The sequence below is a fragment of the Sebastes umbrosus genome, chromosome 3 (genome assembly GCF_015220745.1).
Source record: "Sebastes umbrosus isolate fSebUmb1 chromosome 3, fSebUmb1.pri, whole genome shotgun sequence".
NCBI classification, from domain to species: domain Eukaryota; kingdom Metazoa; phylum Chordata; class Actinopteri; order Perciformes; family Sebastidae; genus Sebastes; species Sebastes umbrosus.
In genome coordinates this window covers 28,285,737-28,301,336 of record NC_051271.1, presented here as the reverse complement: position 1 = coordinate 28,301,336, position 15,600 = coordinate 28,285,737, and the positions used below count along the sequence as shown (strand labels likewise).

The 15,600-nt window shown below is 42.6% G+C and overlaps 1 protein-coding gene across 2 annotated transcripts in view; it reads right to left on the bottom strand.

Annotated features, from left to right (window-relative positions):
- Window positions 1-3,592: 3,592 nt before the first annotated feature.
- epn3b (epsin 3b) overlaps window positions 3,593-15,600 on the bottom strand; it is a 20,179-nt gene continuing 8,171 nt past the window's right edge. Inside the window, exons 5-12 of one of the 2 annotated variants that reach the window (XM_037765288.1) lie at window positions 14,649-14,976; window positions 12,978-13,096; window positions 12,187-12,273; window positions 6,961-7,084; window positions 6,713-6,883; window positions 6,497-6,595; window positions 5,313-5,606; window positions 3,593-5,220 (exon numbers count right to left, since the gene is read on the bottom strand). In XM_037765288.1, the coding sequence (XP_037621216.1) occupies window positions 4,928-5,220; window positions 5,313-5,606; window positions 6,497-6,595; window positions 6,713-6,883; window positions 6,961-7,084; window positions 12,187-12,273; window positions 12,978-13,096; window positions 14,649-14,976 (1,515 nt within the window). In that variant the 3' untranslated portion in view covers window positions 3,593-4,927. The remainder of the gene's footprint in view (window positions 5,221-5,312; window positions 5,607-6,496; window positions 6,596-6,712; window positions 6,884-6,960; window positions 7,085-12,186; window positions 12,274-12,977; window positions 13,097-14,648; window positions 14,977-15,600) is intronic. The other variant, XM_037765289.1, reaches the window with a different exon arrangement.

The window sequence follows — 15,600 nt, the reverse complement described above, 5'->3', positions numbered from 1 at the left end:
CTAACCATAGTTAACCCTCTGAGACCTGACTTAACTGTCTTTCAGAGGCTGTAGCAGGTTCAGTTTTAGAGCTAGAAGGTACAGACATCATATGAAACTAGAAAACCTTAAGAATCCATTGGTACCAACCATGTGATGCTAGCTTGTGAGGAAGGAGATTAAAATAACACTCCAAAGTTACGCTAAATTTTGGCGAGGAAAAACTGTCATGGCCATTTTCAAAGGGGTCCCTTGACCTCTGACCTCAAGATATGTGAATGGAAATGGGTTCTATGTGTACCCACAAGTCTACAGTTTACAGACGTGCAATTCTTGCAGAAATCTCCAAATGTCGAAATCTGTAACGTCTGTGTAACAAATGGTATCAACCCAAAAACTGCTGCAACAACTTATAAGACATAATAGAGCATGGGAATAAATATAATTCAATTTCAATGTTCTAAAACCTTATACACTTTATTTTAATCAATTCATTAATTCATGTTTATTTCTGATTTATGACTAGAACGACTTGACACACAGTGCTGAGCTGCCTCTCAAATTAATCTTCAGGTTCCCAGCTTCCAGATGATGTACACCACTTCTATGTAACATCTACTGCTGACTTGCTATCTCCCCCTAAAGACCCCCTGTCCCCCACTAAAAAAGACAACAACCGGTCTATTGTGGGTCTCAGAGGGTTAACAATAACCATAGTTACTGTAACAGCAAAATGAAAAAAAACATCACAGCACGCAGCTGAAGCAGGGATGATCCAACAGTTCATGATCTGGGTCTGGAATCAAACAGTCCTGGATCATGAAATAACTCTGGTACCCATTAGATCTATAGCACTTCCAGAGTACAGATGGCCCCCTATTACCGTCACATTAATCCTTATTTGTTCTTTTTTATTTGTGTCCTGATAAAACAATTCATGAGCAATAAAAAGCCTGGAGGAACGTAAGCTGCTTAACTTTGGTGTTATTTTTAATGAAGTCCTGAATTTTATTACACAGAGACACACACTCCTCCTGAATCGGGGCACCACTCAGACAGGATGTAGCTGAGAGATTACGCTGGAGAATAATTGTTCCCACATTGGAGCAACATCTTGATCGGACTAAGCTTATTTTATCACTCTGAATGCTTCTTTGAAATTGGACGAACGCCTCACTGCAGGCCAGGAACAACAGCTCCAGGGGGGGCAACAGACCAGGAATTATTCTCTCGTGCTTGAGTGCATGATAAATGGGATCAAGAGGAAATTTGTCCTGACTGGACAGATGCAACAACGCGCACACACCTGCTAAACAGGGTAGTTAGGAGGAAGACTGTATGCTCTTATGGAAATGTGTTACTTTCTTTCGAAAAACACTGGCTAATATAGATTGATGGTTGCAGAGCGTCATGCATGATTAACTAAAAGACAATTATATTACTCAGAAGCTTCCCTCTTAGAGGTTCAGGTTGAGGTTATGAGTCCCTCTGTTCTGACTGTGGTTGTGAAGCTTGTCCAGTTCCCTTCACTGCAGGTCCACAGGGCCTCGGATGTTCTTTTGCAATTCTGCGCTCACTCGCACTCACAGCCAGTCTCATAATCACTCAATCCTTTCCTCTGCCAAATCAACACCACATGGCGAAATCAAATGCGCACACGAGTTGAGTTACTGTATCTGGAGGTCGAGACTGCAGCTGTTTAGGTCTGCGATCACTTGATTTTGTTTGCCAGACATTAAAGAGAAGGGAAATGTGTGAGTGTGTCTGGGGCATGATTGGATTTCCTTGATCATTTAGTTTCGCTTTGGGAATTGGGCATAATTGACCTTTTGAGAGAATTTGCGGTCGCTTTAATTCATCATGCAGACACAGACAGATAGGAGACACATGTTGACGGGGGCCATTATAAATGGAAAAAAATGGAGACGCCATGTTTTACTAGCAGCCTATGGCAATATCAGTCTTGCTTTAATTTTAATACTTTGTCAAGGGTAAGAAATCTCCATAGCAACTCGCAATACTGTCATACTTTAGTCCATGACAAAGTATCTGGGAAACTACAAGCCCAATCTCCATGGCCCCAAGGACTGAAACATTAGTTTGATGTCCTAAGAGCAGTGTGAGGTAATTTTCTTTTCTTTTTACAAGATACTGGCTTGGCTTGAATGTATCTGCATAAGAAATGCTACATGTATAAGTATTCTTTTCTTACCTGTTAGAGAGAAAGATGTTTACAGCAGAGTCCATCAGTTGGAGAATGATAGGTGTCATCAGTGAAAGCAGCTGCTGTAGTGTTTGGCTAGATAAAAACACACATGGCAGGATATCAACTGTTAGAGTGCAACACCTGAATTACTACAGCTGTTGTTTATAGTGCTACTTCTTGGAGCCTAAATTGTGCTGGCTGTATCTGAATAGCTAGAAAGAACCTGCAGGGAAACGTTGGGTAAATACTACCATCTAGTGGCCAATGAGTGAACTGGATCATATCAACTCCATCTTCTCATGAGCACCAAAATACAATGTCAATTAAAACTCTTGCCTTGGTTCCTGCTGATGTTAGTGCATGTGAGTGTGTGTGGCTTTCTTGATATATGGTCAACATTTAATAGCAATTTAGGTTTATTCAACCTGTGATGCTGTTTGTGGTAGTGTGTGGTCAAAGAAAGAAAGATGCTCTTTCAGTGCCAACCTCACAGAGATGTTGAGTGGCCTTATGTACCTCAAAAAATATACTTAAAGGAGCTATAATCAATATTTCTATAATAATAAAAATGTATGACAATAATAAAATGTGAAGGGAATCATTTGTAGTGTTAAACCTTCACAGAATGATCACCTGAACCTGCAGGCTTAGCTATCCGGTCCACAACTTTACTGTTCTAGTTTACTCTCAGCTCTCATAGTGTCGTTTTCATTGAAAAGCTCTAAAAACCCATTGTACACTACCTGCTCAGCAGCAAACAGCAGACAGACACAGTAAGCTACTAGCTAGCTGGTGAATATTTAGCCAAATATTCCCTCTGGAGTTGGTGGAGACCAAAAACAGAGCAAAAAGAAAGGGGATATTGGACTTACATTCATCACGTGGACAGAAACACGACTCCAAATGAATGATGATGTTGCTCCATAACTGCTGGATGTGTAAATAATAATTAATAATAGATTTAAAGTTAGGATCAATCTGGTTGTTATACTTTTAGTAGAACAAAAAATACTAAACCTCTGTATTGTTAATTCACTAATCCTAAATAATTGTATTTTCCTTTATACACACCTGGTACTTTCTGATAACTAATGTTGTATTTGCGTATTTACTACAAAGAGCTTTGTGCTTTACAGCCTTATCAGTGACTGATGTTCAATTCTGGCGTCTTCGTTTTAAGCATACAGAGGCCTTAAAGTGAGACTGTGTACCTTTTTCCTGAACAGCAGCGAGTGTGGCCACTATCTTAATAATAATATAATAATGCTGAATGCTAAAACGTAGCGTAACAGTCGCACAGGTAGAAAGGAGTCATATCTAACTCAGTAATGAACAGTGTATCTTCACTACAATGAAATGAAAAAATGAATGAATAACTCCCAATCAACCATATGAACACTTCCGAAATTATAATGCAAACACCATTCATTTATTGGTATAATATCTTATAATACTTTGTAGGTATCATTCTGTTAAATACATATGTACTAAGCCTGTGTGTATCTATAGGCAGGCATTTCACATTCAAGTCCAGGTTCAGTGCAGTGACGACCAAACTCTTCTAGTCAGATTCTCTTGTTCCTAATACAGAAGTGAACGCGGAGCAGAGGAGAGGAGAGGGGCTACTGCTCATGAATACATCACTTTATCATCTGTGATCATTTTACCTTATTTCTATTCCTCCCTCCTCCTTTATCTGCTCTCGTCATCCCTCACTTTTATGCTCTCCTTGTCGTTTTATCTGTAGACTAATGCCTCTCCATTCACTAAGGTTGAATTTCACCGGAGGAGGGACAGAGCGGTCTCCCTGAGGTCCTCCTTTATGGCGCCAATATAAACCAGCCGGGAATGCATTGTGGGTCAGCTGTAGAGACAGGCACGCGGGTCCGATAGGATACAATCAGTGATCAGTTTAGGTCCAAATTTAGACAGTATAAGGTTTAGCTTAGGCTGTTTTAGTACAGTTTGGATCCTTTTGGGGCTACTACGACAAATAACGTAACTAACTTAGGACCAGATGCTGTTGAGCTTGCCAGGTAACAAGGCAATGCAAAATAGATATCATCATGTAGCCTATATGTAGGGAGCAATACGGGAGTCAACTAGTTCTTGAACAGTGCTGAGTGCTGTCTTGAATCTAACACACTTTTGGGCTTTCTCCGGTGATTCCCTTGTGCCAACAAAGCTCAAGATGCTATTTGACTCATCAGAAAAAGAGGATTTATTTGAAGAAGTCGTCTCAGGTGCTCAGCAGAATAGAATAGTTTGGAGTCTCGGGGGTGGGGTGCATTCATGCTTTTGTCGGTGAAGCAGCAGCGGTAAGGATCCTGGTGAATCTTGGTGAACAATCAACGTATGTAGCTTCATCCCGATCGTCTAAAGGAACAGTTCTGGCGCTGTGGTCAAAGGGTGCTCGGAGTTGTCGCTGCTGATGGGGAAAAGGCATCGAAGGGGCTGCTGAGATACACCCTGTTAGATTGGTGGTGTGTGCATGTTTGTGTCTATGCACCCTGAAGTGCGCCTGAGTGCATGTGTGTGTGTGTTAGCTTTTCTTCAAGAGTTCAGGTTATTTAGCAGCTGATGTGTCTTTAGACCGACACAAATACATCCGGTCCGAGTTTTATCCGTGTGCACAATGACATCAGACCAGGATCCACAGGCTCATTTTAAACTAGTCTCATTATAGTCGGCATAGATTAATCCAAAAAGAGTCCATTCTGTCGTCGAAAGATGCGGGAGGTCTCAGAGGAAGGGGTTGTGGCTGTGTGTCTGTGACTGAGTGCGCTGCGGCGGTCGTGGCGAGAGGGGGAGCAGCGGCTGCGGGAGGTTGGAGGGAAGGTCCAGGAGTCCGGCAGGAGGTTGTGTTTGAGAGGAGGGGAGGACGGGTGGCTGGTGGTGCAGAGGGAGGGGCAGCGACGGGCTGTAGGAGAGCATGTGGGGGGGCAGCGGGGACGTAGAGGACGGCCGCATTTGGTTGAGGGTGAGGCGAGGCTGGTCGCAGTGGAAGGGGTTGGTGGGAGACGGAGCACTCAGACCTGAGAACATAGAAACAGAGTGGGTGGAAAAGTTTTAATAATATCCAAAAACTGTTCCTGTAATATGAGTTCTTCAATAAGTGTTTTGTTACCTGAGAGGAAGGGGTTGTTGTGCAACTTGCTCGGGGGGTTGAAGGGTATCAGAGCGTCTAAATTGACCAGCGAGGCCCCCGTAGGTCCCAGGAAGGCCTCGGGGGTTCGACACATACGTGTATGCGGGGCGCTGAGCGGGGGCGCTAGCCGGGACAGGTCAAACATCTCCGGACTGGCCGACTCTCGTCCATTTACCTGGGGTTTCACCGGAGGGTCGGTCCCAAATGGATCTGGCATGGAATCTGCTCCAGCAAATGGGTCAGAGTCTGACTTCATCCCAAACAGCTCTGCATCTGCATCGGGAACAGAAAAAAAAGGTTATTGAGAGGATAAGATGCAATATGAAGCAAGGGTGATACATTTTTATTCTAAGTTTCACAAAGGTAATACAGGAATTTGTTCCGCCCCTTCCGGTGGACCACCATGGGACTTTATTGCACGGTAGTCAACGGTGAGAGAAAATATTTGTTTGATCCTTTTGAATTGCGCCATGAATCACACATATGATGTTTGTCAATTTAAAAGTTAATTTTGCAAGTCAAGAAAGTCGCAGTTTGTTGTAAAACTGTTGAAGTAAAAGACTGTGAAAATACATAATTAGGCTCAAAAGACTAAACACCCAAAAGTCACGTAAGTCTCTCTCGCTGAAGCATGTTGTGTGTTTTGTACTGGGATGAACTCACACGAGCTACGGGTCTTACTCGTTCTTTCTCTTCCCGGCTGATAAAAAGACCAGGAGTCGCTGGATAAATCACATCAGGTAAGATAACGTTTCATTTGTGTGTGGAACATACTGTAGCTAAGTTAGCTAGCTAGCGTAAATCCCTCCTGAAGGATAATTAACAAGATAAATATTGTACAGCTCAGTTTTAAAGTGTGCATTTCATAATTTCTATTGCATTAGATTACATTAAAATGTTCTTGTTGTTGTGTCCATCCCTGGATCATATACACACAATATTGTACAATATATACTCATAATGTGAATGAATCGAACACAACAGTAGGCTACCTTTGGTCTGTACTGTGTATCTACAGTAAGTTATCTTGTGTGTACTATGTGTACTTGCTGTCCATGGGCTCATGCTGGAACAAGATTTTTTTTCCTTTCCAACCACTGTCCATGCATTGCTTCAGTAAGATCCAAATGTACAGTCAAATCCACAGTCTTGTGCTACACTACCTGTGGGACTAGCAGGTTGAGGGGAGGACACTTGAGGAACCTCCTGATTTGGATTATCCTCGTCCTGTGCAGCGAACGGATCTGTCCCATCACCACCTGCTTGTCAAATTGAAAACAGTACAACCTTAGGCAGAGTGCAGCGCTTACTTTGTTTTTTGACAGATATTGAAAACTACAACATATGTGCATTTTGATGAGGTGTTTCTAAAAAGGTACCTCCGTCTGTCGGGCTGTCCCACGTGTGATTGACAGGACTGGAGGAAACAGGCGCTGCTTCCCAGGGGTCTGTGCGTGAGTCGGCACATGGAGCCCAAGGATTGGACGCGTTGGAGGATGAGGGAGGGGCTGCCCAGGGGCTACCAATCACAGGAGTGCTGGAGTGGACCGCTGTGACGAAGAACACAAAACTGGGTGTGAAGCATTAAAAACACACTGAATGGGTGCGTCTGTGATGAGTCACCCACCTACAGAGTCCCAGGGGTCAGAGGTGATGTCATCGGTGGGTTGGGCAGAGTTCCAAGGGTCACTAGGCTGAGGCGGGGCCTCAGATGAGGGGCCAAATATGTCCACCAGGTCCAGCATGGCCGACTACAGAGAGAGACAAAACCTTTCTGTAAATCTGTGCCAAACATTCTCAGGTTTAAGTTGCTGGATGGGTTTTTGAACCATGCAAGACTCTCAATAAGAGCCGGACGTATCAAGCCCTGTTGAGATCTGTGGATGAGAGTATGGGAACTGATGTGGTTACTGTGATTCAACCATATAATACGAGAATTACTTTAAAACACTATTTAGACATTCAGCTGGGCAGATCTTAGTTAAAGGTACAGTGTGTATGATCTAGTGGCATCTAGCGGTATGGTTGCAGACTGCAACCAACTAAGTACCCCTCCTCTCACTCCTCCCTTTCCAAAACTGTTGTAACGCCGTTTGCCTCGTTCAGAGGCCATCCTTACCATAATAACACTACTTTAGGAGCATCGGAAGCGGTAACACGGTTTCACAAGTGTGTCGGAGAACTACGGTGGCCTTAAGGTAACGTGAAAACGTGAAAGGCTCTTTCTAGAGCCAGTGTTTGGTTTGTCCGATCTGGGCTACTATAGAAACATGGCAATGCAACATGGCGGACTCCGTGAAGACGAACCACTCCCTATGCAGATATGAAAGGCTCATTCCAAGCTAACAAAAACACAACGATTCTTAGTTTCAGGTGATCATACATTAATGAAAACATATTAAGGATTATTATATACCATTTCTGCTAATAGATCCCCTGAAATGTTCCTTTAAATGAAGTAGCTGAGACCGAAATAAATGTCTGTGAATCAAGCACTGTTGCCACTCTTTTCCAATGAAAGTAGCTAGCAGCACTAGCTCCAAAAGTCACTAAATCTAGAGAGAAAGTCGCCAAGTCAGCAACACTGACAGTCCGTCACTTCAGGCCTCCCTCTAAAGCCACTCCCCAAAAAAAAATCATTACGAACATAAACATATTCTAATGAACGTGAACAATAAACATGGCGATTGTTAGTACTCACAGCTGTCAAGCTCGCAGCTTGTGGAAAACTATGGTGACGCGCAATGAGTGTTCAAGCAGAGTGAGTGCAGGCAGGTAGACAGTAGGGCTGCAAGATTATGGCAAAAACGATAATCACGATTGATCAATAATGAAATCACAATTATTTATCATGGTTATTCATTGATATTAGGGCCAAACTGTTTGTATTTCACTTTCACATTTAAATAAACAGAGTGCTACTTTCACTTCCATGTTGTGCTACATTCCTGCTAATGTACAAATTTGTGCATCAAAATAAGACGGCATGACAGCTCCCCAAAAGTGAAGTCAAAACATCTTGATCGGGCTGAATGACATGATTGGACGGGTTTATTACAGTCCTGCGACAGCCACAGAAACCAGATCTTTTCTTCAGAGCATTTGATTTATTGATTGCTATCAGGATGTAATGAGAATTTCAACAAATAAAACAAAAAATGTTTTTGAAGAAGATTACCAACCCTACCTTTAAGCTAAATAAACCATCCAAAAATCCAAAGGATTTTCTGAAAAAAGAAGGCAAAGCTTAAAATCGTGAACAGTGGATGTTTTGGCAATACATGGTTTTGACAGTGACACTCTACTAACGTCAGAAAAGGAAAAGGTTAGCTCACTTAAAAAAAACTATGTTGTCTCCTTTGAGCATGAAGCACAATGTTTCACTGCCACTGCACTGAAAACACACATAACAAGGCAAAAGTGAGCATGGCTCACATACCCCCGCTCACTGCTTGACCCCCACTAAAGTAGGGCCAACGGTTCTGCCCTTTTGGAACTAATTGAATTAGTCTATTGAGCAAAATCTAGCTTGTTATTAGCTCAAGTGTGAAAGTGAAATTGTTTTCGAGTTCTACTCTGGAAACGAAATTGAAGTCGAAAAAATCACAGTTTTTGGCCAAAATTGCAAAACGTTTGGGCACCCTGGACTTCTAACCCCCAAAAGGCACAACTACACCACACTGTCAACCATAATACCAAATTTGAAGTTCCTAAGTGGAATAGTTTCCAAGTTCTGCTCTGGAAATGAAAGTGTGACACGCGAACGGACGGAATGACGGACGGACGGAAGGACGGACACGTGAAGCGCTATATACCCCCGACTACGTTTTCGCGGGGGTATAAAAATAATATAACAGCATTGTAAGCGTCCTTGTGAGTTATATCATTATTTACTGGTCTGTTATTGTAGCGTCTGATTAATATATCAGAAAGCCAGATGCTTTTGTACCATATATAAACTTTATCTTTTGCTTGGTATTGTGTGAATGTTAGCTTGATTGAGGTAATAAGAAATGTAAGGCTACATCTGGCCTCCTCTGTTTAGATTAGTCTGCAGCAGCTGTTAGAGCAGCATCTCACAGCAGAGTACACAGCAGTGCAGTGCATTCATATTTTGTCTACTGTGTTCATATAACTAACAGCAGCCTTAATTTATCAATTATAAGCCTTTTGATGATTCAAACGCAAACAAGAATTTCCAAGTTAGAAAACATCTTTCAAATAACACATCACACCATATGTTAACATATGTGAGGGTGGCATTATCATGAGAGGGTTCATATGAGATCATAAAGACCTTTCATAGAGCAAAATACTGCAGACTGCAGTGCGTTCATGATGACATGTGAAATGGATATTAGGAAATGTGATACCATAAAAATTGCTGATGTGGAGTAACAGTATATACAGTAAGAACTTGTGATGGTTAATTTCATTTTAGCACATAAATAAGTACATGAAAAAATGGGCACCTAATTAACTACTTTTACCACACTTACATACACAAACATATCGCATGTCAACATCATGATTATAACAATGTGCATCTTTCTTTTAGAAAGAAACAATAGTACCCTTCTTGGATTACTCAACTCTTCTCTGTCGAACTACAGTTCAGTTTAAACTTTGTAACTGTCGTGAGAACGGTCACAGAGTTTTTATTTGTTTAATTTGGCACAAAAACTGACAGTTCAAAAAAGTTTGTCTGACTGAAAATAATGATCTGTTTCTTCTCTATATTCTGTCTCATGTTAGAAATTTAAAATCCGCCTCCAGTCAAAAAACATATTTTGCTTACTGCTGCTTCACTTTGATGTTTGAGCTTCACTGTGCAGAATGATGCATATGCATCATGTGTTTTCACATTCATCTGCTCAACGTATTCTCATACAACGGTTCGTATGATATCTTGCGAAATCTTTCGTTCGTTTTCCCACGAATGTCCAGGAACAAGTGTCAATTCCCGCTCGTGACATGCATACGGTCTTTTCAAAATAAACTTCCGTCTTCACAGGAAACAACTACTGTACCTAAGGTTTGGGCAACAAAACTACTTAAATAGGTTTAGGCAACAAAACTAATAGTTAGGCTTAGGCAACAAAACTAATAGTTAGGCTTAGGAAAAGATCAACTTGTTTAGGTTTAGGCAACAAAACTACTTAGGGAAAGATTGTGGTTTGACTTAAAATAACTACAAAAGTGGGGTAACTTAAGTATGTAAGTTACGTGACAAATACATTAACATTGACACGGGACACGAGCGCCGGTCTCCTGGGCGAAAGTCCGGTGTTTTTTGACCCACCGATCCACTCATACCTCCTCTCTATGCAGCGTTCGCTACTATTTACTTCCTTGTTCACGATTACGTGCATTACACACAAATTTGTTTTGTGGGATATACACAGATTACAGTGCATTACTTTTCGTAGGTATAGCTACAAACAATGTATGAGACCAGCCTGATCTGCTGAAGGGGGGAAAGTTTCTCTGTGTTCACCTTAAATCTGAGTTAAACACGTGTTAGTATCAGCAAGATTTTGTGACATCGCAACTAGTCTGGAAGCCAATCGTGGTCAAGTATGTAGCGAGTTTACACAAGTGTGAGGTGGAACCCTGAAGCCTCCAGGTCACATAAACTGAGACTGGCCTGACCATCTTGTGTTCGGCAGTTAAACATTTAAAACTAAAAATATTTGCTCATTCATAGATTCTGGATTTGATGAGGGAGAAGGAGGGGATTCAATTTGTGACCAGCCATGTTGCGATCAGTTGAGGAAATACAAAGCACCGCCCACCCGCCGGAGAAAATTTTCGCATTTTACAGCTAAACAGTACACTACAAGATGTTTCTAAAAACATTTGAGGCGAGAAATAGGCATTACAGTAACAGAATATTGATTCATATTTGATCAGCGCTGCCTAGTTTGACCGTTTGATCAGAGTTTGCGAGTGATTGACAGCTGCCACCGTTGAATGAACAGCCAATAGGAACGCTCTCTCTCTGAAATGATCTGTGATTGTTCAAAGTCTCCCGTAACGGGCTAGATTTCATAAAGCCTGAAAACAGAGCCATGAGGAGGAGCAGAAGTCTAGTTTTCTCTCAGAACACTTGAATTATAATATGTTGAAAAGTTATTATGGAATTTTTGCCCGATGATGCCAAAAACATTCTGCCTACTGCAGCTTTAAAGCATCAGATAAAAGGCCATTCATTAAATGTCTTATTTGAATGTGTGATGATACAAGACATGATGATGTATGAAACGTATCTGACCTTGTGAGTCAGGGATTACGACAATCAGAGAACAATTGAGAAGCTCACTGTTTTTTTCCCTGGTCTTTCTTTCCACGCTTTTTCTGTGGAGCACCTGAAAGCACCAGGACTTCTACGATAAGCAGCACAATATGACCAATTACAAGCCACGGGGACCTTTACATAAGACAGCTGGTGACTCTGATTGGCTTGTTGACCGGCCAATAAGTAAAGGAGCTGGTGTGCTACGAGATAAGGAGTATGCTTTCAGGGAAATGTCATGCTGAGCTCAAGGTTAGACAACACAAAGTCATTATCATTCAGCAGGCACCTCTTTCTCCTCTCTACCTTTTCTCTCTCTCAAACCTCCCTCATTATGCTGATCTACGTCTTTTTGTCTCGTTTCCCTCCCTATCCCGCAGTCCGCACTATAAACTCCACTTCATTCTCCAAATGCCTGCCAAAAAAATACACCTACAGATGCACCCGCCCACCTCACCACCATGCCATCACACACTCATGTAGCATGCATGCACCCACACACACACACACACACACACATACTGCACAGTCAGCACACACACGTTTTTTAAAACTCACCTCCTGTGTCCCCGACTGACTCTCTCTCCTGCTCTCATCCAGGGCCTTCTGTAACAGAGACTCGTCTCCTTGGCGACAGCACTGCTCCTGCAGGGGCGGCATCGTGACATCATCAACATTATCGGCACGGCTATGAGCGTTGACGCGCACACACACCAGCGTTAGTGAAACAGTCTTTGGTTTGGCCCTGCAAAACGAAGGCATGCGCTGGTGGCTTTTTTGTACTGTTGAAATATTTAGTTGACAAAGAGCAGAGGCTGGTTTAGAGCAAAGCAGAGAGAAAGAATGCAGCGGATGGTTTGTAAGTCGAAGTTTAAACATTACTTATGTGAGAAAACAGAGATGTATGTTTGAGAGCCACAGGTCCTGGAAAGGAGTAAGCTGGCTAAAGAGGGCTAAAGTTAGGAAGGCATTCATTGGACGGCCACAGATACGCATTTTAAGAGCCATACACACACTAGAGGGTTAATAAATGCTGACAACGAATGGTAAGGAGTGATGTGTGTTTCTGTGTGTGTGTGTACCTGCTCATGCTCCTTTTGGCTAAGGCTTAAAGCAATCTGTAGTTGTGTGTGTCTTCATCCATCTCTATGGTAACAGGCGAAGGAAGGGCTAGCTAGATTGAGGTGGGCGAACGTTCAGAACGTTTGTAACAACATTTTCATTATTGGAATCATAAAGAGGCAATGAGACATGTGAGTGCGTGTGTGGAGGGAGGGTATGCTGTCACACTAGAGGAGCTAAAGGAGATAACAAATTATCATAATATGTGTGTGTGCTTGTTGTTTTACCTTCTGACTCTCCTCCCTGCTCATGGCTAAAGCCAGCTGGAGCTGCAGCTCCTCCTCGCCGCTGGTCTGAGGTCGAGCCTGCTCCAGGTCTGAGGCGGCGCGAGGGGACGAGGACGAGGCTGCAGAGGGAACAAGTGAGGAGGAGAAACGGTCAGATTGACGTGGGGATGCACGAGCATGGAGACATGGAGCACAGGAAGTGTGGGGCTGATTTGAATATTTTCAGGCCTACGCTGCAGTATTGATAATCTATGTGGCGGATTGTCCAAAGTGCTGGGCTACAGCACAAAATGCATTTCAGTAGGAATCAGCCTGAATACAAGTGTGTATTTATAACGCTTCATCCATTTATCAGTCGCCAACACATGAAATAAGCTCTTCAGGGCTCCAGATAAGTTCAGACTTTAAAGGTGCTGAATTTGAAATTCAGAGCAAATCTATGAATGAGGGATTGCCTCCACACGGATCTCAACATGGCAGCACAAACAGTGCAAACAACTGCAACAGTGCTGACAGAGCTCGGAGGATGGGCGCTACGCTTCCGCCAACTGACGTATGAGCACAGTGTAGAGCGACGGGTATTAGCTAGGCAGTGGGGCACACACTGGAACTCACATGCACTAACATGCACACGTAAACAAAGCACAGAGAAGCTCGGATTACAACACACAAAGAGGGAGTGTGTGTCCGCTATATCTTTACTTTAAAAATTGTTGTTTGCTGCTATATTAATGATCTGAATTTCAAAAGTAGCACCTTTAAAGCAGTTATAATCAATTCATAAGAAGCAAATGACAATGTGGAAGCACTTGTTTTTAGTGAAAAAGCTCTTAAAAATCTCTGCGTGACTGTCTCCCACAAAGTGTTTGAGACAGTCCTGAAAGGTCTCATAAAAAAGCTCAGGGAAGCGGTTTTCTGCTGCTCTTTAACAGAGGTGGGGCGGCTAATCAGATGTACATTTTCCTGCTTTATAGGCCTACTGTCAAACTGAAAAACACTGTTTGTAAACTATTCAGATAAAGCATAAATCTCACCTTTGTATTACTTGACTAAGTTTGTTTTCAAGTGCGGAATGTGTGCATTGTTGCCCCTTGTGGACATTGAGGGAAAAGTGGCCATTAGAATGGTGGGTGTTTTTGTCTCTCCAGCCTCAGGGTGCCCATTACAGCTTAGCGCACCACAATGAGGCGAAGAAGACGCCACATGAGAAAACCTACTTAGACAAGCGACACAAAGGTGAGAGTTATGCTTTATCAGAAGTGCTTTCAAACAATGTATTTAGATTTTGTGGTTTTCAACTATCTCCTACGCAGTGGATGAGACAATCACAAATGGGGCTATGAAAGCCCACTGTACACTCTACCTGCTCAGCACCAAACAGCAGACAAAGTTAGCGACTAGCTGGTGAACATAGTGGAGCATCTAGCAGCTAAAGACCAAGATATTTCCCTCAGGAGTTGGTGGAGACCAAACACGGAGCTAAAAGGAGAGTGAATGTTGTAATGTTGCTCCGTAACTGCTGGATGTGTAAATAAGCAACTGTTTGCCAACAAGTTCGCCGCATCAAAAGGTGATGATATGTCCATGTTCACAAATTGTTTCTGCTGGCCCAAAGTGGCCAAAAAAATAGTTATAGTAGTTATTGGCAGTTTAAATTCCCCAAATACTCACAGTTGAATGAGGACGGAGAGCCTCTGGAGCGGCTGAACTCCTCCCCGTACAGCACAGCCATGCTGGGCTGGCTTGTGCGCCTGCCTGGGTGGTAAGACGGGGGTATACCTCCGTACACACCCCCACCTCCGCCCCCGCCCCCAACTCCGCCTCCGCCCCCTCCACTGCCTCCCCCAGCCATTCGCTCCTTGGTCTTTAGGGCTTGGCTCCTCTCCTGGCGGAGTCGCTCGTCGTCCCGTAGGAGACACACCAGTTGCCGTGCTTTTTCTCTCACGTTGGCCCCCTGATCTCTGCCATCGCGGTCCACATACTGGAAGTCACGTAGAGTCTGAGCCACATATAGAAAAAAGACATTTGATGATATTTTAGTGCTGGTGTTCTCAAACTTTTTGGGACCAGGGACCCCTTACAGGGGAGAAATTTTCTAAAGACCCCCTCTTAATCGTAACACCAATTAAGCACATTCTCACCACCATTTGTACTCTTAGATTTCATTAGAACTATCTGTATTGTAAAACCTTGCAACCTAAATACTTCAGACCTGTTTCATAGTGATAAACAGAAACACATTTCAATTTGAATCACGTTAAGATAAGATGAGATAATCCTTTATTAGTCCCACAGCGGGGCAATTTGCAATGTTATTGAATGTTAATACCACTGATATATATACCTTTAAACAGAGGGGGATTTTATTCAAATGAGCATTTGGACCCAATTTGACAGTATTTATAGCATACATTTCACGTAATTGATCTTAAATGCTTTCTGAAAATGAACAGTAGCAAGACTGACATAGTTCTAATAAATCCAAATATTTAAACCTACCAGTATAAAGTGCTGCAACTTTAAAATAATGAACTTACTGCTATGTGTCAAAATCATATCAGTTATTGGCCCAAAGCTAACATGGGTGGGAGTAATGGATACAATATGCCTGTTTTATTGGTAC